The sequence below is a fragment of the Grampus griseus genome (genome assembly GCF_964374135.1).
Source record: "Grampus griseus genome assembly, chromosome: 3".
Classification (NCBI taxonomy): Eukaryota; Metazoa; Chordata; class Mammalia; order Artiodactyla; family Delphinidae; genus Grampus; species Grampus griseus.
This window is the reverse complement of record NC_139019.1, coordinates 12,115,812-12,143,328: the sequence shown is the minus strand read 5'-3', so window position 1 is coordinate 12,143,328 and position 27,517 is coordinate 12,115,812. Positions and strand designations below refer to the sequence as shown.

Genomic DNA, 27,517 nt, shown 5'->3' with positions numbered 1-27,517 from the left:
TCCCTCCAGCAACCCAGCTCCCTCGCTTGCCAACTTGGACGAGGGAAGGGCCACTGACAGTGTCTTGGGAAGGAACTGCCAACGTTAACCGTTAGGCTCTGAACACATCTGATCTTCAAGAAGCCAATTTAAAAAGAAGGTTCAAAAATCGGAACCGTAACCCTTAGTTTCTCTAGTCTCATACTTCACTTTTTGTTACTTTGCTCAAATAAAACTCACTGACATCAGGAGGACATAGAGAAAAATACAATTCAAGGTGTACTTTAAGAATCTGAATTAAGTATCCCATTAATTTCCCCCCACTCTTACTTTTAGAAAAAAATTTCAGTTTTTCATTTCTATCACGGGGACACAGTATATAAAACAGAGAGATGAGGACGTAAATGAACCCTACGCTCCAGTGAAAACCCACGGCGAAAACACGCCCGGGCAAAAAGCAGCAGAAACCCCACATCTGCAAAATACATTGAACGATACAAATCCTGTCTTCTCTCTCTCTCTCTGCCTTTTTTTGAGCCTGTGAGGGAACTGGGGGATAGAGGTCCAAGTTAAAAACTCTGAGGGCCCCTCACTGACACCACACTGCTGAAGGTTCATCTTGGGGACCATAAAGGAATTCGGTTCCTTGCAGTATAATTTTAAGCTCCCACCTCCTCCAAAAAAGGGGAAATTAAAAATAATTCCTGGCTGACCTACATACATTTATCTTCGATGACATGGGAATAATCCAGTGTTTACTGCTGGGTTAGCAAAGTATATTAACTGTGTGCTTTCTACTCAGGACAAGACATAAGCATGAATATGTATGAGTACGGGGGCAGGGGTGGTGGTGGAGGTAACTGGAGGATGCAAACATCCCCTTAGTCCTTCCAAGTCTAAAACTGGTGCTTTCCTTGCAAAATGCCGCCCCCGTGGTTGAGTGCTAACCTCAGGGGCCACGTAAATCTTTTGCCTCCCGGGAGGCACCCCTGGCTTTGCCTGTGATGGAGGTGAGAGGGGGCTACGGTGGCTGGGCACCACATTCTCCTGAAGCAGGCGGGGTTGCCCATGGTCCTCTGATTTCTTGATCCGAGGCCACGCATGGGTCCCTGACTCTAGACGCTGCTAGAAGAACGGAGCGGGGCTCTGACCCTGGTCCTTTCCAGAACTTAGGGAAAACCACCAGACGGGTGTATTCGCTGTTCCCACGACCCGGAGGGAGATGCCGGAGGCCCTGACCTCTTCCACCGTCTCGTCCTGCGGGGTGGCCGCGCTGTCGTCCGAGTCCTTCTGCGAGCCGGCATCGGCACTCTTGCGGACCTCCCTGCTCTTCTTGTGCTTGTGAGCCAGCTTCTTCACGTGCCCGTCAGCCTTGCCGCTGCTCAGCCGCCGCACCGGGCTCGTCAGCCACTTGCGCAGCGTGTTGCCTGGGCGCTTGGGGCCCGGGGAGCTCTGCGCCCCCATCATGTGGGGCTGGAGGGAGGCCACAGAGGCAGGCGGGCTGGCATCGTTGCTGGAGACGGACAGCGAGTCTGCGGGGCAAGAGCGAGAAACAAACAAGTGTGACTGGCAGCCCCCAGAGTCCTGGTTGGTGCCGCTGTGCCGACGAGCAGCGTCACCACCCAGGTGCACACCAAGTTCAGGGGCTGCCGGGAGCGGTGTCTGGTGGCTCTGCCCTGGGGGGAATGTCCACATGCTCACCCATCAAATGGCTCCCCAACTTGAGCTTTGCTAGAGGTGATTTTTCTCCAGGTGTACTGCCCCCTCCAAAACCCCCCAAGTCACCAGTCCTGGAGACCAGCATCATTATCGCACAGGCTCAAAATGTCACTGTCACTTAAAATATCACAGACATTGGAGGACACACTGTTTGAATTATTTTCACCCATCTCCTTGACAGACAAGAACCAAGAAAGAATGGCTTAAAGAAGAATTTAAAGGAAGTTAAAAACTAATCCTGGTGGATAAATGTACAGTTTCACTCACTCCCATGAATAGAAGTACCACTCAATAAATAAACATGGGCTTCCCTGGTGGCGCAGTGGTTAAGAATCCGCCTGCCAATGCAGGGGACACGGGTTCGAGCCCTGGTCTGGGAAGATCCCACATGCCGTGGAGCAGCTAAGCCTGTGCACCACAACTACTGAGCCTGCGCTCTAGAGGCTACGAGCCACAACTACTGAGCCCACGAGCCACAACTACTGAGCCTGCACTCTAGAGCCCACGAGTCACAGCTACTGAAGTCTGTGTGCCTAGAGCCCACGCACTGCAACGAAGAGCAGCCCCTGCTCGCCGCAACTAAAGAAAACCCACGCGCAGCAACAGAGACCTAATGCAGCCAAAAATAAATAAATTAAAAAATAAAATGTTTTAAAAAATAAATAAATAAACACACACGAGTACAGGCACACCTTGGGGACGTCGTGGGTTCGGTTCCAGACCACTGCCATAAAGCCAATAACGCAATAAAGTGAGTCATAGAGTTTTTGGTTTCCTAGGGCATATAAAAGTTACGTTTCCACTTACTGTAGTCTATTCAGTGTCCGATAGCATTGTCTAAAAAAATGTACATACTTTAATTAAAAAATACTTTATCGTTAAAAAATGCTAACCATCATCTGAACCTTCAGCGAGCTGTAATCTTTTTGCTGGTGGAGGGTTTGAAAAATTGCAAGACTCAACAAATGTGACACAGAGACAAAAGCGAGCAAACGCCATTGGAAAAATGGCTCCAACAGACTTGTTTGATGCAGAGCTGCCACAAACCTTCAATTAGTTAAAAATGCAGCATCTGTGAAGTACAGAAAAACAAAGTGCTATAAAACGAGGTATACTTGTATGTATGTATACGTGCGTGGGTGTATAAATTGGTATAGACGTGAGCTGGTCAGGCATTGTGACAAACGGCACCCTTCTAGAAAGTTCAGTGTGGAAGGGTAAAGCTGGCTGGTTCACTGGGAAATCCAGCTCACGGCCCCTTGTTTCCCAGCCATTCTCTGGAACTACACAGGCATCTGCAGCCTCTGCTCTCAGCCTCAGCAAAGTTACTTCACGTGTTGGAGAAAATACCAGTAACACTTAACAAAACAACAACACATTTTAAAAAGAAATGTGAGTAGGAGAAACCTTCCTCAAGTAACCAAAATGTTACTTGAAAATATATCCAAATGAATCTTCTCACTGGATTCGAAAAATTAAATATAGTCGACCCTGAGTTGTTAATCTTTCAGGAGAAAAAAGGAGATATAAACACACTTAGGTAACAGCTGACACTCAACAGATCTGTGGAATTACGTGAGACGTTACTTTACAAACAGAAGACCAGTGACCTGGGACACTTCTTGGCCCTGTCCCGAGCACTGGACTCTGAAGGACTCCTCCCACAGCAAAATGGAATAAACCGCTTCACTTTAGGAAATGGAAGGAGCGAGATCATTCACTATATGCTTGTTATTTTCTTAAATCTTGTTAAGTCTTGAAAATTAAAATTAACCTTTAAAAAGATGATGTTATTCAGCTGCCTGTATTAGCTGTATTTACCTCTGCGGCACTGGAGACCATTACCTGCTGCAGTTACAAAGCAAGGCAGTTAATTCCAGTCCTGTGATTACATGTACGACAGAGTTGACAGCAGTTTCCCGCTCACGCTCAGATGCCCGGGCGAGACAGCGGAGCGCCGTCTAACTGCTGCCCGTTCCCTCCTCGGCCGAGCCTTGCAGGGGAGCAGGGGAGAGGGTATAATCTTCCATAAACAGATGACGCGTTTCAAGCTGGATCACTCATTCTTCAAAGTCTAGATTTTCTCAGAGGCAGACTCAGGCTCAATACAGCATCTCCCCCCTTCCTCGTGTATATGTGTGTGTGTGAGCATATATTTTTATTTTATTTCTTTTCACAGAAGAGTGACTAAAACGTCCCCACGTCAGCCTCGTTTTCCTCAGGTACCATCGGGAGGAGGCAGCAGAACGAAGCCATGAAGTTAACAGCACGCCTGCTGTAAGGAGCTTCCTGGGGACTTTCTCAGGTGCTGACTTAGGGTAAAGGGCAAACAAGGCAGGCACTGTCACTACCCTGGGCACTCCTGCTGCAGTGACAACAGGAAGGACAGAAGGAAGAGGAGGGGTTGCACAGTCCACGTGTAGATGATACTTTACTCAGCTAAAGTGTTTCTAAGTACCCACTATCAATGTTAGCAAGGCACTGTGCTGGCCACAGCAGGGGATGTACTTCATAGGCGTTTACTGTGCCTTTGCTGTGCTGGGATGCAGAGCCAAGCCCTGTACTTGCCACTGGACAGAGATGGCAAAACCTACATCCTCCTTTACCCCGGGGACCCACCTGCAGGGCTTTCAGTGATCACATAACCATCATTCAGGCAGAACTGTGACACTTCATGCTGTAAGCGAGTACAAACTCTCGTAGAGGTTGAGAAGAAGGGGAATCAGGTGGAGGGATCACGGAGGCCTTCCTAAAGGAGGTGACGCTGAAGCTGGCCTTTGAAGGAGCTGGGCCTGAACAACCCATCAGGAGGAGCTCACAAGGACGTAAGCTCCAGGAGGGCGGGGGCCTCGTCTGACGTGTCTCCGAAGGTGTGCCCGGGGCCTGGCGCGGTGCCTGGCGTACAGCAGACACCTGGGAAGTACTGACTGGAAACAGCAGAAATCCCAGCCCAGAGAAACAGAGCAAGCTGACCCGCGGCCCTGTTCTCGGGACGGGCGTTGCTTCGAGGAATATTCACTCAGCCGCAACCACACGAGACAGAGAACCACGAAGGTGGCGCCCGGCTGGAGGGGGGGGTGGGCGCGTCCCCGACAGGTGACGAGTGTCCGTGATGGAGCTCCGTGGTAGGAAAACGACAGAGGCAGACTCGCTTTCATAAAACCGAATCAACTGCAGGCCTCAACGTCACCAGCAGAACCCTCACACGTCCCAAGTGACGGGGACACCGCCTAAGCCAACAAACGAACCTTCCACGTGTCTGGGTGCCTAAAAGCAAGCATCTGGGGGGACGCAACACGGGAGCAACGCGGCCCATAATATGAACCTTCAGTGAAGAGGCCGCCCACCGGGAGACCTGGCACAGTCTCTGTGTCCCTCAAACGTGCGAGGTTACGGAGAAGTGAGAGCTCTGGGCCGGGTGGGCAGCTGAGGGCCGTCGCCCCGACACGCAGACCTCGCCCCCGGGCAGCAGCCCCAGCGGGCTTGGGCGGCACGAGGCGATGAACTGCAGTCCATCACCAAGGCCTCATGGGACCCGGCTGGCTTTGCAAGTGTGATTCTCAGGGCATCCCTGCCTTGCTTAGGAAAGGAGATGGTGGTTCACCAAATGGTTCAGAAAGAAAAAGAGATTAGAGACGACACTGCCAAGCTTCTCTCTGGGTGCTCAGCTGCGTAAGAGTTGGTTCTCTGCACTTTGAGAAGTAGGTTCAAAAGAGATTTTTTCCCTCAGTTGGCAGGTTGAGCATTACCAACGTGGCCGTGGCCTGACCAGTCCAGCCTAGACCCAGGAGGGAGGCAAAGCTGTCCAAGGTCAGAGCTCACCAGGGCTTCAGGGAATAGCGGTTCTCTTCTTGAGCTACTATTTATCGTCACTTAAGTGACATTATTTCACTTTACTGGAATATTCATGACTTAGAAATATGCTAGCAGCAATTACAAACTAAGAAGAAAATTTCGTCGTTTCTTAAATTTTACCTTGAAAATCTATTTCGTTTCAGAAGTCTGAAAATGTAGAGGGAAAATGTCTTCCCCTGTCTCTAAGAGTAACAGATATTTCGTGCTGTGCAGATCTGATACATTAGTCACAATCCGGGGGATCAGCAATGAAAAAATGACCACAAACTACAGCAAACAGATACGTTCCTTCTCTCGCCACTTTGTTTTTAACAATAATACTTAATTCTTCATGCTGTTTGACACTTTCCAAAAAAAAATCTTATTTTTTTCTTTTCAACATAGAAACTCATTTTGCCCAAATCAATGGATTTTAACAGTCCATTTACATGCTCTGTGACATAATGCATAAATCAGATTTTAAAACACTTAAAAATTACTTAAGTCAATTATCAATAGAATGAAATAAAGGACCTGCTATTATTTTTTGTTATCTTAAGAACAGACTTTGACCACTAGACCCACTGCTCTGATGCAAAATTTAAATTCAACAACGGGTCCTAATGACATCTAGTAGAATTAAGGTCTCCAGTGTTACCGGAGTTATCGTGACTCACACGATAAACGAGTTCGGTGGTCTCCTTGGGAAGATCCTAAATTACTGGTCTGCACACAGGTGCCTCACGCAGCTGAGCTCCCGGCGGCTCTGCCCCGCTGCGTCTGAAGGGTCACGATTGGGCACAGACGCTGCTGGGAAGGCCCCCTTCCTCCCTCTGAGACCCCTCCTCTCTGTTCAGGTGGATTGTGGGCGGCTCAGGCCAATGACAAGAGTAATCCTAGGGCGGAGGCCCACGGCCAGGCTCTCTTTCATGACTGCAGTTGCAGCTGGGTAACTGTCAGGACAGGAAGCCACCGTGACCTAGACTCCAGGCTACACGTGGGCGGGCGCTGGGTCTGGTTTGTTTACAGCTACGTGCTCAGCTGGCACATCCTTGGAGCTTAGTAAGTTTATGGTGAATATATAACGAATGGGTCGGGACTTCCCTGGCGGTCCAGTGGCTAAGACTCTGAGCTTCCACTGCAGAGGCCCAGGTTCGACCTCTGCTTGGTGAACTAAGATCCTTCATGCAGCAAAAAAAGCCCAAAAACCAACAACCGAACGGGTGAGTCAGTGAATTGACTGCCAGCTACAGGCTGTTTTCCAGCCTGAGCTCACGAGCCTGATAACGTACGTTGACCCCGTGAACAGTGACATCCTGACTTGGTGCTATACCCCACCAGTTTGGAGACGAGCTACAGGTCACATCTAATTTTCGTCCAGCTTGTGAGTCTGAACTATGTACGTACAAGATGGTAACTCAGAGTAGATGAGAGCTGTCCCTGTACCGGCCTGCCCTATGTGATGCCTTCTTGCAGGCGAGAGCCAGGCCCAGGAGCCCTTGGTGAGTGTGGGGAGCACGTGAACACCCCCCAGCACGTGCGGTGTGGGCAAGGTGGCAAAAAGAGGGGTCGGGACTGAACTCACCTGAGAAAGACGATGGAAAACTCATTTGTCACTCAAGGCAACTGTACTGTCCCTGTTCCCATCTTCAGTTCCCATCTCTTGCCTTCCCCTCAACTCCTACTTTCTTGGAAGACAAAAAAGACTTAACACTCAGTACATTCAGTACTGCTGCCTTTCCACCCTGTCACCGCCGTCCGCATCTATGAGGATGCCGGCACTCACAACACGCCTCGTTGGGATGTGCCTGTCTCTTCCCAGCCTGGGGAAGCTCCGCTGATGCAAGGTCCAGGTGGGAGATCAGCTGAGGACGTCGGAAGGACTCTGGACTTGTCACAGGGTCTGAGTTTGAGACTGGCTCTTCCACTCCACGGCCCTGACCCAGGCCAACATCCTGGCACCTGAATTCCCTCATCTCCCAGGGCTACGGTAGGATTACATGAAGGAGCGAGAAGGAATGAGCTTTGCAAATTGTAAACTGCTATTTGCAAACATAAGATGGTTGAGGCAAGCTTCTCCCGGACTCCCTGGTAGCACAGAACTTGCTACATGGCATGCATGCAAAACTGTGAGTACCCAGACAATGGCGATTTGGATTAATGATTTTCCAATCATAGGCCTAGCGTGGTAAACAGCTACATACTCAAAGTCATTTTTGATGTATGAACGATGAGTGAGGCAACTTAGATGAATTACTTCATTCTGTTTCCATTTAAAAAAATAACTTGTCCCTTATTAAGAGGACAGGGTAAACTGTAGCATAAAGATACTGTCAGCACGTCCCACTCATTTCAAAAGACGCTCATGTGTGTATAAGAGAAAGCCAGTTGTGAGCTGCCTGAAGCCCTAAGAGGGGAAATCAAAGTTTCTCTTATTTTGAAGGGAAAACAACCCCACAAAGATGGTTCTCTGCTGAAGTCAGAGTTCACCCAAAGTCCATGCTAGATTTCTTCTTAAAATTAAGAAAAAAACTTAAAAAAAAAGGAGGGGGAAGCGGGAGCCCTGCCCCTCTGGCCGCCACAGGAGAGTTCCACCATGGGAACACACACAGCCCCAAACTGCTGGGAGAAGGGAAACCGCCCTCTAGTCCCCGTCTCGACAGTTGAGACATCTGTGATTAATAAAGCCTTTTTTTTTTTCTAATGTAAGAAAAAAAGGAAAAGGGACCATATCCTGCTAGCTGCAGACTGAGAAAAGGATCACGTTTCATTTTAACCCTCTCCTTGTTTTCACGATGGTAAGAAGGCGTGAAGATGTTCCTAAGTGTCCCAGAGCACAGACCGGATTGCCGAGGGTGCTGTCCCTGAATTCAAAAGGCCAGCCCCTGAGTTTGAACACGCTTCACCAACACGCCCTCTTGCTTGCCTTCATTTCAGCCCTAGCAGCACAGGGGCTCCAGGAGGACAGAGATCGCTGCTGCTTTGTTCAGACTGTATCTCTAGAGTATAAGGTTTGCCTTTCCCTTCAAGCGAGCGCCTCACAGATTAATGGTCACTCAAAGCAATGGGGCAGCGGTTCCACACTCTCCCTGGCAGGTACTGGGCGTGGGTATCTGACAAGTCGTCCAGTTTCCTAACGGTGAAATGACTGCGATTCTTTACCAGGCTGCTGCGGGGAAAAGGAACAAAAACGCCTTTGTCAACATATAGCCTAACACAAACACGAGGCAGTACTCACATTCTTACACAGAAAAGGGAAACTGCGAAAGACAAGCAATAAAACAGGATGCAGTGGGGTGGTGAGATGTGTAAGGGTCCATCTGAAAGACAGGCACCCCAGGCTGAGAGGAGGAAGAAAGAGCAGTTGGAGAGCAAAGCCGGATCTCTCTGCCGGCTGGTGCTGCCGTCTTCGCTGTGTCACCGAGCGTCTGCTGTGACAGGCACCCTGCGCTCTGCAGCACCGGCCAAACGTGCACACGTGGGACCAGCGCCAACGGCCTGTCACGTCTGAGGCACGACCACCACGCAGAGGCGGACACTCCACACTGGGACGCTTTCCAACAAACAGCTGACTCACATTTCAATGGCTCCTCCACGGAGGCTCCCAGAGCAATTTTAGCTGATTAGTTTTAAAGAAAGGTATTCCCATCTTTCTGTCCATTGTAGGTGTTCAAAAATATCTGTCAAATGAACCTTGCAGGGCTGTCTTGATGCGGACCCCAAACAGGGTAAGCTGAACTCAGAGCCTGGCACCCTCCCAAAGCAAAGTGCTAATTTACAGCTCTGGTTGGAAGGACTTAAAGAATTGCTTATTTAGCCATTACTGCTATGGGCTAGAAAAAGATAATTCAAGGACACTTTAAGGCTGAAAACAATTCCACCAGACCATTTTAGAACAGACTGGAGGGTGTGATCAGGCATGCCTGGCCTCTGGCACTCTCTCAAACCACCGTCTTGTCATGAATTCAATGCAGCAAATCACCTTTTATTTAGGGAATTCTTCCACTGTACCAGGAAGGTTGTAATGGACACGTGGAAGTCGGGTCTCCAGATTACTTATAAATCAAAGAGAGAGTAAGTTGTTAGCTTATGATTGCTGACTGGGTTGGTTAACGTATTTTAGAGCAAAATTTTCTGAGTAAACGATTGTCATTTGTCTCTACATTTTTCAAACTGGATTTTAATTCCCTGCTTTTAGAATCAAGGTAACTTTTTTGGGGGGGAATAATAATTGAAAACGATCACACACTAGAAATTCTCCTGAAGGTCACATAGAAGGTGAGGTCATCCTAAATCATTCTTCCGGATGCCTTTCTCGGGATCACATCTCTCTGATTTACACAGTGATTACAATTGCCTGGGCAGGCTAGGTGTCTTAATTCACAACAGTGAGGAGTGAGATGAAGCTGGGGTACTACTTGGAGAACTTTAAGTAACTAAGAAGAAGTAACTGACTGCCTGGTGATATGGTTACACTTTTGGTGGGTCAGAATATAAGAGCAAGTATTTTATAATACTTGCCCCAATTTAAATCCTTTTTCTATTTGTGAATAAGTATCTGAAAACTTTTCTTGCTAGACTCCTAATTTTCCATCTGGTCACCTCACTCATCTTCTGTCTGTGAGAGCCCTTGTTTCTTAATTTGTGCCTCAGCAGGGGCTGAGACACAGGCTTGGACAGGACGCTGCATCCTCGGGGGGTTATCTGCTCCTCTGCACACCCCTAGGCTCAGGCGGGCCAGGGCTTCACTCCGGGCTGTCACTGTCATGGCAAATGCATGTTAACATGGGAAACAATCTTTTTTAAAAAGTTAGAAGCTGCACAGAGGCACCGAGCGCGGATGTGGGATGGTAACGACTGAAAATGTGGCAGAAGAGTATTATAAACCAGTTTCACGTACTTCGCCATTTGGTGCAGTGGGTCCTCAATGCAAAAATGGGAACTCTGTCTCTGCTTCAAATATGAAGTGAATACAGAAAACACGAAGAAGCAAGATAAATTCCCCAGCTTTTTTTTTTTTTTTAAATAATCCCTAGATTTAACCAGAGGTCCAGCATAGCACGGCCATGGATCACGCAGTAATGAAGAACACATGGTCTCTGCTGCCTGAGAAAACGCACATGAATGACCAACACATTCACTGTTCCCTGTGCAGCCCCCTTCCACGAACTCACACCATGGGAGCGCTCACTCTCAGGCCACCTCCCGGGACCGCTGAATGGAAGAACATAACATAACTACTGGCATCAATTAAAACACTCAACTAGAAACAACTGGACCCAACTGGAAGCAACTGCTCTACCTTTTTCTTTGTGAAGGCTGAAAAGCAAGGGTGTGTGCGCACACACAGAGCAGCTGACCCGTTTCGTGCACTAGTCCTAGGGAGTCGTGTCATAAAAAGAGGGTCCTCGCACCAGCACCTCTCCGCAATGTGAGAAGCAAGAGAGACCCAAGGCTCGTGACCTCTACCCAAACAGAGCATGCAAACAGCGGCCGCACGTGCAATTCACTCTTTGAATCTTAGGGAACCTCTAAACGCTATTTATTCTTAGTGCGGCTTCTCGAAACACCTAAACCATTACATAGTCTTTGGAAAACGTGGCTGTGTCACAAACACAAAACTTCAAGCGCTGTTCTTCCACCTCAGATTCATTCTTGTGAGAAATGCTAACCTGTCAGAATTTCTAGTCAAAACCCATCTCATTTGAAAGGTTTGCCCTCCATCCGAATGTCACTGCTTGAACTTCCCAAAAGGAAGTGTGAAGAACTTAAATAAAGATAAAAGCAGATGGCATAATCCTTTCCTTGGCGAATCAGATGAACAGGATATCACATACTGCCAAAGTGGAAAGCTGAAACACCCCAGAAATGAAATGAGGAGGGAGGAGTCATTACTGACAGTGGATAATAGAAAGGGTGGGTGAGTCTGGATCAATGTAAGGCATTTAATACAAATCTAGTGAACTGAGTTATGAAGCCCTCAACAGAACTGGACCTGGCTCATCTGTGGGACGAGGAACATTCCAGGTATCAGTGGGTCTGCTGCTGGTGACTGTTTATCACCAGGCTGTTGGCTTCCAGGAAGTGATGAGATTGGGAGCTGCCATGCCTGGTGACCAGAAGGCTGAGAGAGGGCAGCCACGTGCCAAGGGGCAAAAGGGGCCGTGGCAGAGACACGGCTGTGCTGTGACCTGCCTGCCTGACCCGCTCCCAGGGGTGCGGCGGGGAAGGGCGGGAGGACCTGTGTCACCTGCTGGCCTGGAGGATGGAGCAGACGTCCTCGAATGGTTAAAACCATGTGGTCATAAAACGACGACGCTGTCAGAAAGCCCTCTTCTTTGGAATGCCAATGTCATGCCGGGGCTTAATTCTAAGGGGATCTTTCTCTGCTCTGGGCAAACTGGCTTTGTTTGAGGAGAGTTTCTAGCCCATGTTCCTGTCTCCTTGGAATGACAGGGCCATTTTCTCTGTTTTTTGGTTTTCTTTTGGTTTGGTTTTTAATGCGGACTAGCCCTTGAAATACATATTTTGGGGGAGATGAACAGCAGGCTTTTCCTGCAACCAAAACTCTATGCTGCCCCAAAAGGCAAAAGAAATTCCTGAAGGGCTACCTTGCCAGGGAGGGCTGGGAGGGGGTTGGGGCTCATTCCTGACTTTTATACAAGGACAAAAGCAGATGTTTCAAGATATCCTTGCTGGATGAAAGAAAGACACTTTTCCAAAAAAAAAAACGACATAAAAGTGAGACCTGAAACACACACACACACACACACACACACACACACACACACACAACCTTGCAAGCTGCAGATGTTTACATCCCCATGCCGCCATCCCCAACCTGACACTCCCAACCCAGCCCCCATACTCCGAATGGACGGGTCCCCCCGCACCCCCCGGGGATGTCTAAAGGGTGAGAGGCCGGTTAGCAGCAGCCTCACATGGAAAGCTCTCCAGCCAGCGAGTGGCCCTGCTGCCCACCCTGCGCCCCACGCGGCGCTGGCTGCAGGTGAAGTCCCAGGCCTTGGAAGTGACTGATGACACCAGCGCTGACACCAGTGGGGGCAGAGGCGGGGGAAGGGGGCCCTCTGACACCTCAGCTGGCTCCACGGCCCCCTCCTACGTGATTAAAAGGTGTCAGCCGGAGACCAGGCTGCTTCTGTGGGGGTTCTGCACGAGAGGGTGCTGCCCCTGACCGCCGTGACCACACCGCCACGCTGGCAATGAATGACATCCTGCAGGCTGCTGCTCTGGCCCAGGGCTGCTTAAACGCTTAGAAAGCACAAAAGCTCCCAAAGGTGCCTCTGTTTGTTCGGCTTTTTCGGAGGCTGAGATCCTCTGTGTCCACCCCCCCCAAAAGTCAAATGGCTGTTCTTTTCTTTACACAAAGAAAACATAATTAAAAAAAAAAATTTCTGCATCTTTCTCAGATTGCTTAGTATTTAGTATACTGCTGACTTAGGGATAATGAGGTTTCCTCTGTGATAAAATGGTGGGTTGTTGATTCTTAATTTCTTGATTTGGGAAGCTATTTCCAAGGCAATACAGTATATATTATTGCCCTGAATGGATAATCATCTTTCAAGGGAACAGAAAGTTAATTTGTGGGGGAAAAAGGAATCACACGGTGCTCACAAAATATTCCCTCCATCTCATCCTGGCTTTCAGAGGTTCTTACACTGCTAATTAGAACCATGAATGTTTAACCCGTGGGCAAAACTGTCCCTGCTGTCAAGCACAAAGTGTTAGTCAGTGGAAGATCTAATCTTATTTGAGGGAGGCTGACATTTGGAACTGTGCTCTTCATGATGGATATTGATGCTTTCGATTAATGTCTTCATATTGTTGCAAAAGATAAAATAACTTGGGCTACCTTTTTTTTTTTTTTTGGCGATACGCAGAGCTCTCACTGTTGTGGCCTCTCCCGTTGCGGAGCACAGGCTCTGGATGCGCAGGCTCAGCGGCCATGGCTCACGGGCCCAGCTGCTCCGCGGCATGTGGGATCTTCCCGGACCGGGGCACGAACCCGTGTCCCCTGCATCGGCAGGCGGACTCCCAAGCACTGCGCCACCAGGGAAGCCCTTGGGCTACCTTCTTAAAGAGGAAGCCAAAGCATTTTTTAGGGGGCAATGTGTAGATTTCTTCAGTTGGACGTGGCTCTAGGTGAAGCCAGGGACATGCAAAGACACTCCCTTGCAAAATGGTTTAAGAGAACATTATGCAGTTAGTGATTTAAACAACGTGATTGATTTATTTCAGGTGGTGACAGATTTCTCTTCATTCGTATATAAATTATTACTTTTAATTTAGACCAGATTCAGAATGCCAACACTGTTGAGTCTTTTTCCTACATTCCAGAAAATGCATGAATTACATAAGAACATTTCTAACCAAAATATGCTATAAACTACACAAACTTATGAACTTTTTTTTAGAGCCACATAACTCATTCATAGAGCCCTATACTCATTTTTATGGAGCATCAGGAAACAAAAACTGGCCTTGGAATGTTTTGCAATCAGCTTGCCAAGCACTATCACTCTTCACGTCATCCACCCAGTAGGTTAGCTGAAGTTTCGGTCTCAAGGGACGGAATATTAGTTTAGAAAGAGTTACAGCTGTGGAGAATGAGGAACTGGACGATTCCATCCCCCCACCCCCCAAAACCACAAAGCAAGTATCTAGTACATTATATCCTAGGGTCCGTGGTTGTTTGGTTCGAAATCAGAGAACCAAAAAGCCCTAACCAATTAGGAATTCCTTTTACAATTGTATTTTAGTAACACCTTTACCAAAAGCAAAATGCTACTCTAACTAAAACTAAGCACTTGAAAAACAGGATTAAAATGTTAACCACACAATTGTGTGGCTTTTTGCGCAACTGCGTGTGTGCACCCTGCATCCACAATCCACTTAACCTTATCTCGCCTGATTTTATGACATCTTGCCCCCTCACTCCCCTGTAAGAACTGAAGGGCGCTGAATTTTATTTTTCAAATTATTATTTCATACTTTCTTGAGAACTGCCCACTCCCTCTCCAGGATATCACATACTAACACAACAACAACAAAAGCCAAAACACAAAATGAAAAGAGGATCAGGGCAACTGTTCCTAGAGTTCTTCACGTCTCCAACACCGGAGGTGAAATCTCCATCTATGATGTGTCTCAGGAGGAGTGCGCAAGGCCAGGGCGGCCTTCTAGCATCCCCCGCACTCCTCATGCAGAGGTTGTCCTGTTAGCATCTTCCCCACCTCGGTGTTACTCAAGCAGCTGAGTAACTACAGTGGGAAGGAAGGAAGGGAGGCCTGGAGTTATTCCAGGAAGGAACAAAGCTGCCTCAGAGACAAAGGGAATGAAAAGAACGCCTCTGCTCTGAACACCAATTAACGGTACAAATTCTGTCCTTGGCTTTAATTAGTGCCCCGTGTGATAGAACGCCACTGCTGAGGACCGGGGCGGGGGGGGGGTAGGGAAGCAATAGGAGGAAACAACCAAACAGCCTCCGCACCGGGCAGGGTCTAGCAGGGCTGGGTAAGCGCTGTGTGCCCGAGAGAGACAAAGGGAAAAACCTTCCATTTCCAGTTCTACGTCGTAACGAGCACGGTCCCTTCTTGTTACTGAAGACTCTTCGTCAACTTCACATGTGTTTCTGGCCATTGGGCCATTTCTTAAAATAATCCATCAGCTTATTTAAGAGCTAAAAGAGGAAGGGGGGTTGCCTGGAGGAGATGTCCTTTGTCTCAGATGTTTCTCAGTGGCTCCATCCTTAGAAGGAAGAAAAACTCTAGTCTTTTTGCAAAAGGGCCATTTTCATGACAGTGTGAACTGTTACTACTATTAACAAGATGTGACAATAGACACTTTCTTTAACCGTGCATTTGAGAAAATGGACGGTGGAAAGCATTGAGAGATGATGTCTTCCAGTCAAATTTTAAAAGTATAAATAAAAGAGACATCATTTTTTCATATAAAAAGCCTAAAAATTTGTCTGAACATTGTCACTGGTTGCCTATGGGTGTTCTCTCCTCCCCTCTGCTGCTCCATATGTCTGTGAATTTTCCTTTTTTTTTTTTTCTTTAAACCCTTGGCATACAGTTTCAGAGAAACACCAACTCTGTGTTGGGCTGGTACACTTTGTTCACGTTTGTGTGGTTTTATGTGAGAACTGTCAAAACTCATGAGGAACATCTGGGCTGTGGCCCCTCAGCCCAGCCTCTCCCGCCCATCCTCAGGGGCAGGCAGGGGAAGCGGGAGCCTCGGAGGGTGAACTCCCAGCGCATTACCCGGTCCCAGGCAGACTCGCCACCCTGAGGCCAGCTGGAGCACCTGGAGGAAATTCTTCAGCATAAAACGCCACGAAGCCTAGCTGAAGGGATATAAAGAGCACACACCAAAGGGGGCTGACAGCTGAGGAGAGAGAGGAAAGGCTTCCAGAACAAGGCAAGGTCAAATTCCAGAACAAGGCAAGGTCACCTGGCCTGGAGGCTCCTAACCTGGGACCTTCAGGGCACTGGGAAGGAACTTTTCAGCCTATTTTCCATGTGAACTTCAAAAAGCTTTACTATTTCAAAATTTGTATATTCCCCTTAAATAAGGCCCAATAACTTAACATTTCTTTGCATTTTGGCTGGAAATATGCATGTATACAAGTTCGGCACGTAACACTTCCTCCCCCCCGGCCCCCCCCCCCCCGACCCCGCCAAACTTGTCATCATAAGCTCAGAGGGACAAATACATCTTTGATTAGTGAAAAGTGAGAAAACTAATTAAAATTATTTTATAATTGTGGTTTGCCGAAAATAAAAAAAATAACCTTTACTGTAGTTTTTGAAGAGCATAATAACCATAGCAGCAAGCTTCCTTTTTAAAAACATTTTCCAGGCGAGGAGACTGCAGTTGAGCAAGATTAGCAAGGACCTGGCTCACTCTGGCAGGGGGGCTGCCCAGACAGGAGCACTGGTGGTCTGCTATGCACAGTCACACACTACTCCCATCGTTACCATGCCTTAAACTCGGATTCATTTAAAAATACTTAAGGGGCTTCCCTGGTGGCGCAGTGGTTGAGAGTCCGCCTGCCGATGCAGGGGATACGGGTTCGTGCCCCAGTCCAGGAAGATCCCACATGCCGCGGAGCGGCTGGGCCCGTGAGCCATGGCCCTGAGCCTGCGCGTCCGGAGCCTGTGCTCCGCAACGGGAGAGGCCACAGCAGTGAGAGGCCCGCGTACCGCCAAAAAACAAACAAACAAACAAAAAAACTTAAAGAGCAAAAAAGATTTAGGATAGAATTTAGTTTGCACAGTACTTGCATGCAACAGTCAGTCTTCATCGTGGCAACAGACAGTATTGTGCCGAGTGCTTCTGTGGCTTCGCTCACTCACAGGAGACTGATGGCCTGTGCACTGGTTCCTTGACGTGAAGTGGGCACTGCTGCTAACCACCTGCATGCTTCTAGAACAAGTTTCACATCCCTATATTTAGCCTTTGAAAGGTCTGTCCTTTAATTTACAAAAACAAAAACTGCATTGGTGAGAATCCACACTCCTCGTCGAAAAAGAACAAAGACAACTTGAAGAGAGTTCTAGAGGAATGCTGAGGCACACAGCTCCCCGTGTACAGGGGTCTGTTTAACATTAAGGAGGATCACCACTGTATGTTTTTCCAGCACTGGAATAGATTCCATGTGTCCTATAAACGGGAACGCTTATTTCAGAATGAGAACCAACTCAACAGTCCCACTATCTTATCAGGATAAATGGGCTCTCTCACTGGAACCCTCTTAAAAGATAATTTATCGTTCTCCTTGACCTCACCTTCTCTTAAGTCCTTTTCCTAACAACAGCTTGGCAGTAAAAGTCTCAGGGCTCATGGCTGTGTGAGTGACTGGAAATGGCAACATCTGCAAATAAAATTCCAAGCGAGACGAATTCATATTTGGACAAGAATGCCCCACTGCATACGTCAGAAAGCAGAAAAACTGCCTTTTCCCAACGTACTCCAATAAATGAACTCCCAGATTGCTGGTGGGTATAAAAAAGGCTTTGCAATCACTCTCTACGATTTGCTGGGTATTTTAAAGCTACTTTGGGATTCATTTCTTGCATATTACTCAGAATCATCATTTTTCATTTCCCAATCTGATGCATATATATGTCCCCATAATCAACTGAATGAGTGGAATTAGAATTCATTAAAATATCACTCTGATATAACATGGCATTCAGGAAACTGCCTAGGAATTACTATGAAGGTTTAGAAAGAGATGGACAGTCATATTTCTCTACGGAAAAAAAAAAAAATCAAAGTAGAGTTTTGCTTTCCTCTTCTAGTCTTTACTGTGAAGAGATTAATTTTTTTTTTCCCCATGAAAATTCCAGTGGACATCTATTTCTTTCCAAATTTGTGTTAGCTTAAAAATTTTGTGTGACAGCTCGGATAACATCACCTGGAGTTTCCATTATAGTCTGAGAATTACCAGGACAAAAATATATCCAGGCGAAACCCAGACTACAACAGCATGACGATCCTCCTGTATGTAAAAAGTTAGTTTAATAACGTCTCTTCGGAAGAATTCCTAAGGACCTAAAATGCTGCTAGGATTCAAAATCCCCCCTGTAAGAAGAATGCCATGTCTTCTTAAAATCTTAGCAAAATTGTTTATTAAAATATTTTGGTCTACACTTTGGGGATGTTTATGATCCACTGAGAGGGGTGCTCTATTGCTTTTCCCATTTTGCACACAAAGAAGTGAAGTTCAGAGAGAGAGAAGGTCATTCACTCGAGTCCCAGAGTTACTGGGTGACTGAGACTTTAAATCTGACTTTTGACATTATCGGTTGTTCTTTTCACTGCACAGACGTTATTATTTTCAATAAAGAGATCTCACAGATGATCTACTTCCACCCCCAGTGCAGATTCCCAGTGCACAGTATCACCAATGGACCTGCTCAGCTTGGACCCCTCCAGAAAGGGGGGCCATTCTTGAACAATTTAATTAACATAAATATGACAAAAGTTATGGTCAGTGACTTAAAAATGCTTTGACAGCTTTGTGAACAAAAAAATACGAGGAATATTATCAAAACCCACGTTCACACCAACAAAGTCAATATTCACATAGCCAACACCTCCTTTGGGGCTCCTTTGGGGCCCGTTAATCAGAGATTTGGTTGTTTTCCTCCGGCATTTCATGCACAAACATGTAAGCAGTGCCATGTCGCCTTCAGATGCTCAAAGCACATTTCTGCGCCTCCCTCTTCCTCCGATTCCCCCCTTCTTTGGTGGGTCCCTCCACCTCCACCTTGTCCACTGAGCTCACAGTACACTGAAGTGCCCCAAAGGTCTCGCCAGGTCCCCTGGGCTCTCTCCTGCTTGCTGTCCACTTCTAAGTGCACATGTGAATAACAGCGGGTGGGAGAGTGGAGGCAAACATTAAACGCACACCAGGCCAGCACCAACATTCTGGTAGAAGCCATCCCGGATGGTATGCAGGACACAGCCTGTGAGAAATTCCTTTCCATGGCTGTACAGTCTGGACAGATGTCAAAGGCTATGGCTGGAAAGTTAGCCTCCTCTGGAGCGTTGCAGGGCAGGGGTTCTCTGCGACCCACAGACCTAACTTCTTCCCTAGCTTCACTCTTCTGTATCCTATTGCCTTTTCCTCAAAGTGGAATTTATCTACTTCTCAAATGACCTTTGCAGGAATCATGTTTCGTTGTCTTGACTCCAGTTCTGTGTAGAAACCGCAGCCTGGCCCACACACTCCCCTGAAATAGACTGGTGGTTATTGGAAGACCCGCTCCCCGCACATAACTTTATATTAACTTATTATATGGCTGCAGTTCTTAAGAGAAGGGAACAGAGAATCTAAATATACATGCAGGACACCTGAACAGCCTGAAAAACCCTAAACAAAATTAAACCTGAAACAGACATATGACCACAAGAAAGCAATTTGTAGCATAGATTACTTTAGACTGTTTTATGCCATTTACAAGAAAAAAGGGATAATCAAAGCAATCCCCAGATATTAAGAATAACTTACAACAAAGCAATCAATCAACACATCACTGCACAGAGCCCAGTTCCCGTTTCTCATCCCCTTGCTAGAGGTCCCCCGCAAAACCTCCCCATGCAGTCCCTCTTACAAGACGGTGCGCAGATAACGCATCCCGGTGGTCAAGCACAGACCCTTTCTGTTTTCAAGCCCACCACCACCACTGCGGCAGCTGCCTGGAAGAACACAGCCCGGGGAGAGCAGCTGGGGCTGCAGGGAGGTGTGTACCTAGGTCCAGGATCCAGTACTTGCAGGTGCCGGGCTGCCCGCCACTGCGGTAGGCTGTGCTGACGGCCGAAAGCGAGTCCAGCGGATCAACCGGCTTAATTCCGTTTGGCATGGTGCGGCCGGGCTGACCCGAGCCTAAAGGCTCAGCACTCTGACCCTCCCTATGCCTCCAGGCAGCCAGAGCGACCCTGGGGGCAGCGAACCAGGCGCCAGTGACCCGGGCACTCAGACGCAGGCGTGAGGGACCGCTCCCTCTGCCTGGCGGCCCAGCACTGCCTTGCAGTGGGCTTCACATGTGGGAAGAGCCAGACGCCGCCCGTGGATTGCTTTCTACCACAGTCACTCTAATTGGAGCTCAAGGAAATTCTGCAGGCGCGCTGGGAGCCAGATGTTTCTCCTCTCCTACTCGAGCCAGAGCTGCGACTTCCTGACTCAGGGAGATGTCAAGTGCCAGCTGCCCCCCCCGCTGGGCTCTCTGACTCGGGCTTTGTGTGCCTTTGGATGGAGGGCTTCTCTGAGACACACAACAAACACAGTGCCTCCTGATGTGACTTGATATCAAAAAGAAACGTAATTCGGTCTATAGCCAACTGGTTACATCACTGAACTGCAATGCCGCTCCTCGCTTATTGAAAACATATCTTCATCCTTCCTTACAAGAAGCAGCCGTACGAGTGAAAATAAATATCCTTACTTGTGATCTGTAAAGGCATTTTTACTAAAGCATCTTAAAAGCTTATTTTTGTCCTTTTCAGAAACTGGATATTTAGCCTACAGAAATGCTCACTCTCTCTATGAAAGTTTACATGTAGTTTTCTCCCCGTCTCACACAGCACAAGGGCTTCTTAGGGGGATACCCATTGTTTAACAATCACCAAGTCTGACTTTTCAACTTCTATGCTAAGTGGACGCACTCCCTCTCCTGTTTCTCATTAATTGGAGAAGCACTCAGTGCTCCCCAACCTCTACTTTCATGGCCCAGCTCCTGCTGTGAGGCAGTCACCTGGAATATTCTTTACATATCTAAAACTGTAATCTGGCCCTCAGTTACCTAAACATTTTCCAAGGGGGGATTATTGAATAGTTTCCTTCTCGTTTTAGGACAATTAAGAACTATTTAAAAAAGGAAAAGAAGAGAATAAACCCAGGGCGCCCAAAGAAAGCTGTCCCCGGCACTGTAATACCTCCCTAAAACAAACTGCTGCAAAGTGGGGTCTGTCATTTATAGGCCCACATTAGGCCTCATATTCTTCTTAAAAGACCAGAAACAAAGCATAAGTTTGTTTTTCCTTATAAATGGTCCCGTGATAGAGCCAGATGGCATACTTATGCCAGGACCAAGCAAGAGGCGGAATTCTGCACAGAGCACTTTTTATGCAAGAAAAGAAAACTTTATTACCGAATAAATAACCCTCTCTCTTCTTGGCAAAAAAAGCAGTAAAAATTATGTCCTAAAGGAAATCAAGTTAACTGACATTCTAGGGTTTCATTTGCTACAACCTTTATTAAATATTTTACTTTGTCCCCTTCCAAAAATACAGACTGCCAAGCGAGGGCCATTAATTAAAAAACAACAAAAAAAGAGCTGTCAGGGAAATTAATTACTTTATGTGTAATTATATGTTCTCTACTCAAGAGGCAGGGAATGGTGCTTAAAAATGAATAAAATAATTTTGGCGAAGATATATGAGAAATTTCCTCAGTGACTGCTCTCTTCAAATTTCAAGTTCACATCTGTCAGAGAAATGTAGCACAGCAGGAGTAAAGGAAGGAAGGAAGGAAGGAAGGAAGGAAGGAAGGAAGGAAGGAAGGAAGGAAGCTTCTTCCATCTCCCCCTTCCTTCTATTCATGGAAGTGTGACACTGCAGAGTGTTTACTATGTAATTTTGAAAAAAGTAGTAAAGATAAATGATGTCAACTAATGGTACCACATGGCCCTCACCTGGAAGTGGTGATAATCTAACCGCTGGACAGACAAACATGGAACCAACAGAAGTGCTGATGTGAATAAGTGAAAGGGATGGGAGAGGATTGAGAAAAAGGAAGAAAAGTCCAAACAATTGGCAAATGCTTCCTGGAAATAAGTTCTGCCTCTAAGGCGTGTTTCTACCTCGGTGGTATGACCGGGACTCGAAGAGTCTGAACCAAGTTCAGGTGAGAAAGACCCATGGGTGACCTCAGCTGACCTGGGGGGGCAAAGCCTGTGGGAACCGTGGCCCTGAGGGCGGGAGGGAGCAGCTGGTGGGAACAGAGGCTGGGGAATTCAGGTGACTGGCTGTAAAAGAGGCGAATGTGCCGTGACCAGAAAGGAAGCGACTGGGAAGCTCCGGGATGGGTGGAGGGAGGCTGAGGTTTCAGCACAGAATGAGTCTATCTGCAGTGTGAGTGTGAGCTAGCAGGTAGGAAGGGTGGTCAGGAAACCACGACAACAGTGTGAGACCCGGGAGTGCAACGCAACAGTGAGCTCAGCGGAGGACGGATGGAGGTGAGCTTGACAGACATGAAAACTGACTAAATGGGGTGGCTTAAAAAAGAACATTCTAGGCATGTGGCAAAAGAGGAGATACGCAATGTAGAAATTAAAAAGTGGACTTTGTGAAGGAAAACAAGAAATTCTGTTTTTTTTTTGGTATTTTTGCTGCTTTCATTTGATGGCTAGGCATATAATTAAAAGCGTCACAAAGGAAATAGAAGATGTGCTGCCGAAGACAGAGCTTTTCAACGCATTAACCCAGTGATTCTCTGTAAGGCTCAACAGCAAGGGGTGCTGGGAAGAAAAAATAAGACGTATCTGTATGTCAGAAAACCGGGGACGTTGACTCTTGGAACCATGGTTATGTTTCACACACTCCCAAAGAAGTAATTAAGATCAATGAGGATTGGGGTGTGTCCTCCAAATGCAAGGTAAACACGGTAGCAAATGAACCTAGTTGAATTGCCAGGGAAAAACATAACCACGCTGCAGAGGGTGGGGAAGAAAAGCGCTTACTACGCAACTTTGAAAAACAGTATTTTGATTGTATACTGTAAAACCAAAGACAACAAGAATCGTAAGTTCCTGTCATGGGTTGGCAGTGAGAAAAGGTAGAGCTGAGTCTTTCAAAGCCAAGTCATTTTAGGTAAAGAAAATATTTAATTTCCAAAGAGGAAAAAAAAATGGGCTTCTGGACTAGGATTGAAGAAATAAGTAAACATATTTTGGATAATGAGATGCAGGTCTCTCACTGTCAGAGAAAATGGTTCCAAGTAAGGGAAGGCGGAGGAGAGGCAGAATGAATGCTGTGTTGTTCGACAGAGGTCAGAGGTTTCAGCGTGATGTGAAAGTTATGTTTCTTTATGTCTACACACACACATACATATATGGAGAAAGAGAGAGAGAGAGAGAGAGGGAGACAGAACATGGCTATAGACATGTGTGCACACATGGGTAGGTGCACATACATGTCTGCTGAGAAGACCTAAAAGAAACAGTTGCTCCAGCACTGCAGCAAGGAAAACACAAGATGAGCCAGGAGCACCGCGCACTGCCAGAAAGCAAGGAAGCGCTCCAAAAATGATGCGATGTGTCCAGAGTACACAGAAACCAACCTGAAGGAGCTCCTAACAGCCGAAGCTGGAATAATTTGAGCAACAAAATAAGTAATGACAGTATTGGATAATGACTCATACAATCAAATGAATATCCATGACTCTGTACCAATATAAATAACTGAATAAATAAATGAGGCGGGGAAGCACTCTTCCTGACAGAATTCTAATGAATAATTTTAACAGGAATGAGGAAAACAGAAAATCACCAGTAGGCAAGCTCCACAGTAATTATTGTTGTAGGCAAGACCCACAGATGGATGGAAACGAGTGGGTAAAGGCAAGAGGAGAAACAGAATATTCTCGGTTTCAAAACATCTCCCACAAGGTATTTGTTAACTACAAAGAGAAAAACTGTGGCCTCATAGGGAGAAATATGCAGATATCACTTTATCCAGGCGACCGAGGTCACCACCACCAGCAAGGAGACACGTCTGGGTCCCCCTGCACCCTCAGTGTGATGCACCGGGTGGGGCACAGCATCATTTTTGTGGTGTTCTTGCCAAAAACGCATAAGCTCCATGTACTCATGAGAAAACATCAGATAAACCCTACCTGGGGGGCATCTTACAAAATAAGGGATGACTAATACCTCAAAAGTGTCAAGTTCATGAAAAATCAAAGAAGGTGGAGGAACTACCACAGACTGGAGAAAACTAAATATGACATGGGTCCTGGATCCTGAGCCAAAAAGACTCATTAAAGCAAAATCCAAAATCAGGTCTGTGGCCCAGTTAACTAGGCTGGATTCCTAGTTTTGGTCACTGAACCAGGGTCATGTGACACGTCACATCAGGGGAGCCAGGTAAAGGGGTCCAGGAATTCTCAATACTAGTTCCGCAGCCTTTCCCCAAGTCTAAAATGATCTCAGGACTTTCCTGGTGGTCCAGTGGTTCAGAATCTGCCTTCCAATGCAGGGGATGCGGGTTCGATCCCTGGTGGGGGAACTAAGATCCCACAGGCCGCGGGGCAACTAAGCCCACTGGCCACAATTACTGAGCTTGCGCGCCTCAACTAGAGAGCCCGCACGCTGCACACTACAGAGCCCATGCGCCCTGGAGCCTGCGCATCACAAATAGAGAGAGAAAACCCGCATGCCACCACTGGAAAGAAGCCCATGCACCACAATGAAACATCCTGCATGTCTCTACGAAGACTCCATGTGCCGCAACTAAGATGGGCCGCAGCCAAAAAATAAATAAATAAATAAAAATTAAGGGGGAAAAAAAATCTCAAAATGAAAAGTTTTTAAAAATAAAAAATTGAATGTTGTTATAGATAGGTAAACAGCTAAAGAAATTGAGAGTGTGAAAAAAGTTACCAGAGAAATAGGCGAAGTCAGAGAACTTCTGTGGGGGAAAAAACCCCTATTAGGGGGCCTTCCCTGGTGGCGCAGTGGTTAAGAATCCGTCTGCCAATGAAGGGGACACGGGTTTGAGCCCTGGTCGGGGAAGATCCCACATGCTGCGGAGCAACTAAGCCCGTGGGCCACGACTACCGAGACTGCGCTGTAGAGCCCGCGAGCCACAACTACTGAAGCCCACGTGCCGCAACTACTGAAGCCCATGTGCCGCAACTACTGAAGCCCGCACACCTACAGCCCGTGCTCCTCAACAAGTGAAGCCACCGCAAGAAGAAGCCCGCGCACCACAAGGAAGACCCAGCGCAGCCAAAAATAAATGAATAAAAATAATAAATAAATTTATTAAAAAAAAACCCTGTTAGGCAAATTGATCACCTGTGAACAAAGGGATCTTTGATTTATTGAAAAAAATCTACTGAAGAAATATAAAATCATCCTTCGCATAACTGTGAGTAAAATTATAATAGCCAATCTCATAAAAATAAAGGTATTTTTATTTAAATTGGTTGACAAGAAATTCTTTTGGTCAAAATCAATGCCCCCACCACCCAAATCACTTTTCAGGTAAGCTTCTCTTGTGATAATTAATCCTCAAATATTTAAAATGAGAACTTCAAATTTCAAGTGCCTGTTATTGTTCAGAAAAAAATGAGACAGGGTCATTTTTTGTCAAAGGTCATCTCAAAAAAAAAAAAATTCCAAAACTCACACCAGTAAAATAGGTCCATATAATAAATGGTGCTTTATTAAATCAGAACTAAAAATATACTTAAAGCTATTTGTAAAACTAAAATTCAGATGAACCAAAGGACCTAAAGTCCTTCTATTAAGATTATAGCGCTTTTTGAAGAGGGAACAAACATTAATAATTAGGCAGTTAATGTAGGATGAAAAGGTCCTCGAAATCTTCAAAGCCAAAGATGGGATCCGTAACACAACAGGAGCTACACTTTGAGATGGAAACTCAAATAACACAACTATGAGGAATGTTATTTATCATTTCCTCTAAAAATTAGTAGTGTTTTCTTGAGACCTGAAACGCTATCGACAATTCCGGTAAGTTTTCAGCAGTCTTATCCTCTATCCAGTCCTGAAACCTCAACTATTAGTAGAAGCAGGCAGCGCTGCAGCTGGAGCATCGGAGCATCCCACTGCTTCATGCGGCTGCTTCCCATCCTGCCTCCCCGGCCCTGGTTTCCTCCCTTCCCGGCACTTCCTTTCTGTCCAGCGAGTCCACAGCGCTGGCCTCTGCACAGCTGCACAGCCGGGATCGAGTTTCTCAGGTTCCACGCACAAAGATACTCCTGTTCAGAGGACGTTGTGTCCGGTTTCTTACCCCGCAGATAACACCTCCCGCTCTGGAGGGAGGGGACAGGACGACTGAATCCTGCATCTGAGGGCCCCATTCAGCACATTATTTCCTGCCGCTTTCTAGCGCAGTTGCCAATCCACAAAAGCACCTTTATTGAGGCATTCAAACTCTTCATCTGGGTGCCAAAAACTCGATAGGCTCCTTTTCACTGCTTTACTTAACTATCTTTTCACAAACGGTGGGAGTTTTTCTCTTACTTGAACAAAACCAACATTCAAGGCCTCCTCTTTCCCACTTTAACTCACTACGTGACCTTCTCTGTTTGCATCAGCGTGTGGATTATTTGCAGAATGGCAATATGAGATGGTAACCCCACAAGAACGTTCCCTAAAAAACTAACAAAAACAATAGTGTTCAAAAAATTAGAGCAATGTCGCCAACTCCTGGCAGCCAATACGCGCCTTTCATGTCCCAGTTCTGTGAAGCATCAGAGAGCGAGGACACAGGCCACAGGAGAACCCAGGGAGGGGTCAGGGTGAATGGGAAGCCCCGACAGGAAGCTTACTTATCTCTCCAGCTCTTCCAAGGAAGGCCAAGCGGCAGACTCCTATTTTTTTAGGCAGGGAGGGAGCAGGAAAATTTTACTCCTGGATGCAAATTGATAAAAAAAAAAATTTTTTTCATTTTCCCTCTTGCTACTGGTTCTTCCGTTCACTGACTCACAACAAGCCCCCTGACGGTCAAGTTCTGTGCTTGACTCACAGAGGAGGGAGAGGAGGGGAGGGACCTAAAGAGAAGGAAAAAGGACAGATTTCCATCAAGGTGGCTTCTTCGGGTGGTGGAAAGCAATTGGAATTATCGTATCGTAAGTGAAACCAGAAGGTTGAAAATGGATCCTTCTCAGAGAAAATTGACTGCTGGGGGTGGTGGTGGGGTAGTTTTGGGAACGCCCACAGCCCACGGAAGGCAAATGGCCTCGAGAGCGGCGGGCCTGGGAGACCGGCTTCCGGAATCAGCTCTTCCACCAATACCGCCTGGCCTTGGGCAACTGAGTCTGTCTCTAGAGGCTCCAGCTTCCCTCCGGGACCAGAGGCTCCTTCCAGCTTGTATGGAGAGCAGGACACACAGGGGTTAAGAACTTGAGCCCTGAAGGCTGACCGCTGCTTTTCAAACCCCATTTTCCATCGCCTACTAAGCTTGGTCAAGTTAATTTCTCTGTGCCTCCATTTCCCTATCATAACACAGGGATGATAATAGTATACACTGCCATCGGGGTATCTTGAGGATTAAATGTACAGAAAAGCAGCACAGTGCCTGGCACAGGGCAAGCCCTCAACATATCTTACCTGTTATTACTGTTACTCTTCTGAGGCTCCAACAGCCCCTCTGCTGTAGGCTGATTACGACCCCCCCCCCAAATTCCTAAGTTCAAGTCCTA

General features: G+C 47.0%; 1 protein-coding gene across 1 annotated transcript in view; it reads right to left on the bottom strand.

Moving 5' to 3' along the window:
* TRIO (trio Rho guanine nucleotide exchange factor) overlaps positions 1-27,517 on the bottom strand; it is a gene marked incomplete at its 5' end in the record, with an annotated part of 370,926 nt that overhangs the window by 39,970 nt on the left and 303,439 nt on the right. Inside the window, one exon of the mRNA XM_082651933.1 lies at positions 1,219-1,511. Within this exon, the coding sequence (XP_082508059.1) occupies positions 1,219-1,511 (293 nt within the window). The remainder of the gene's footprint in view (positions 1-1,218; positions 1,512-27,517) is intronic.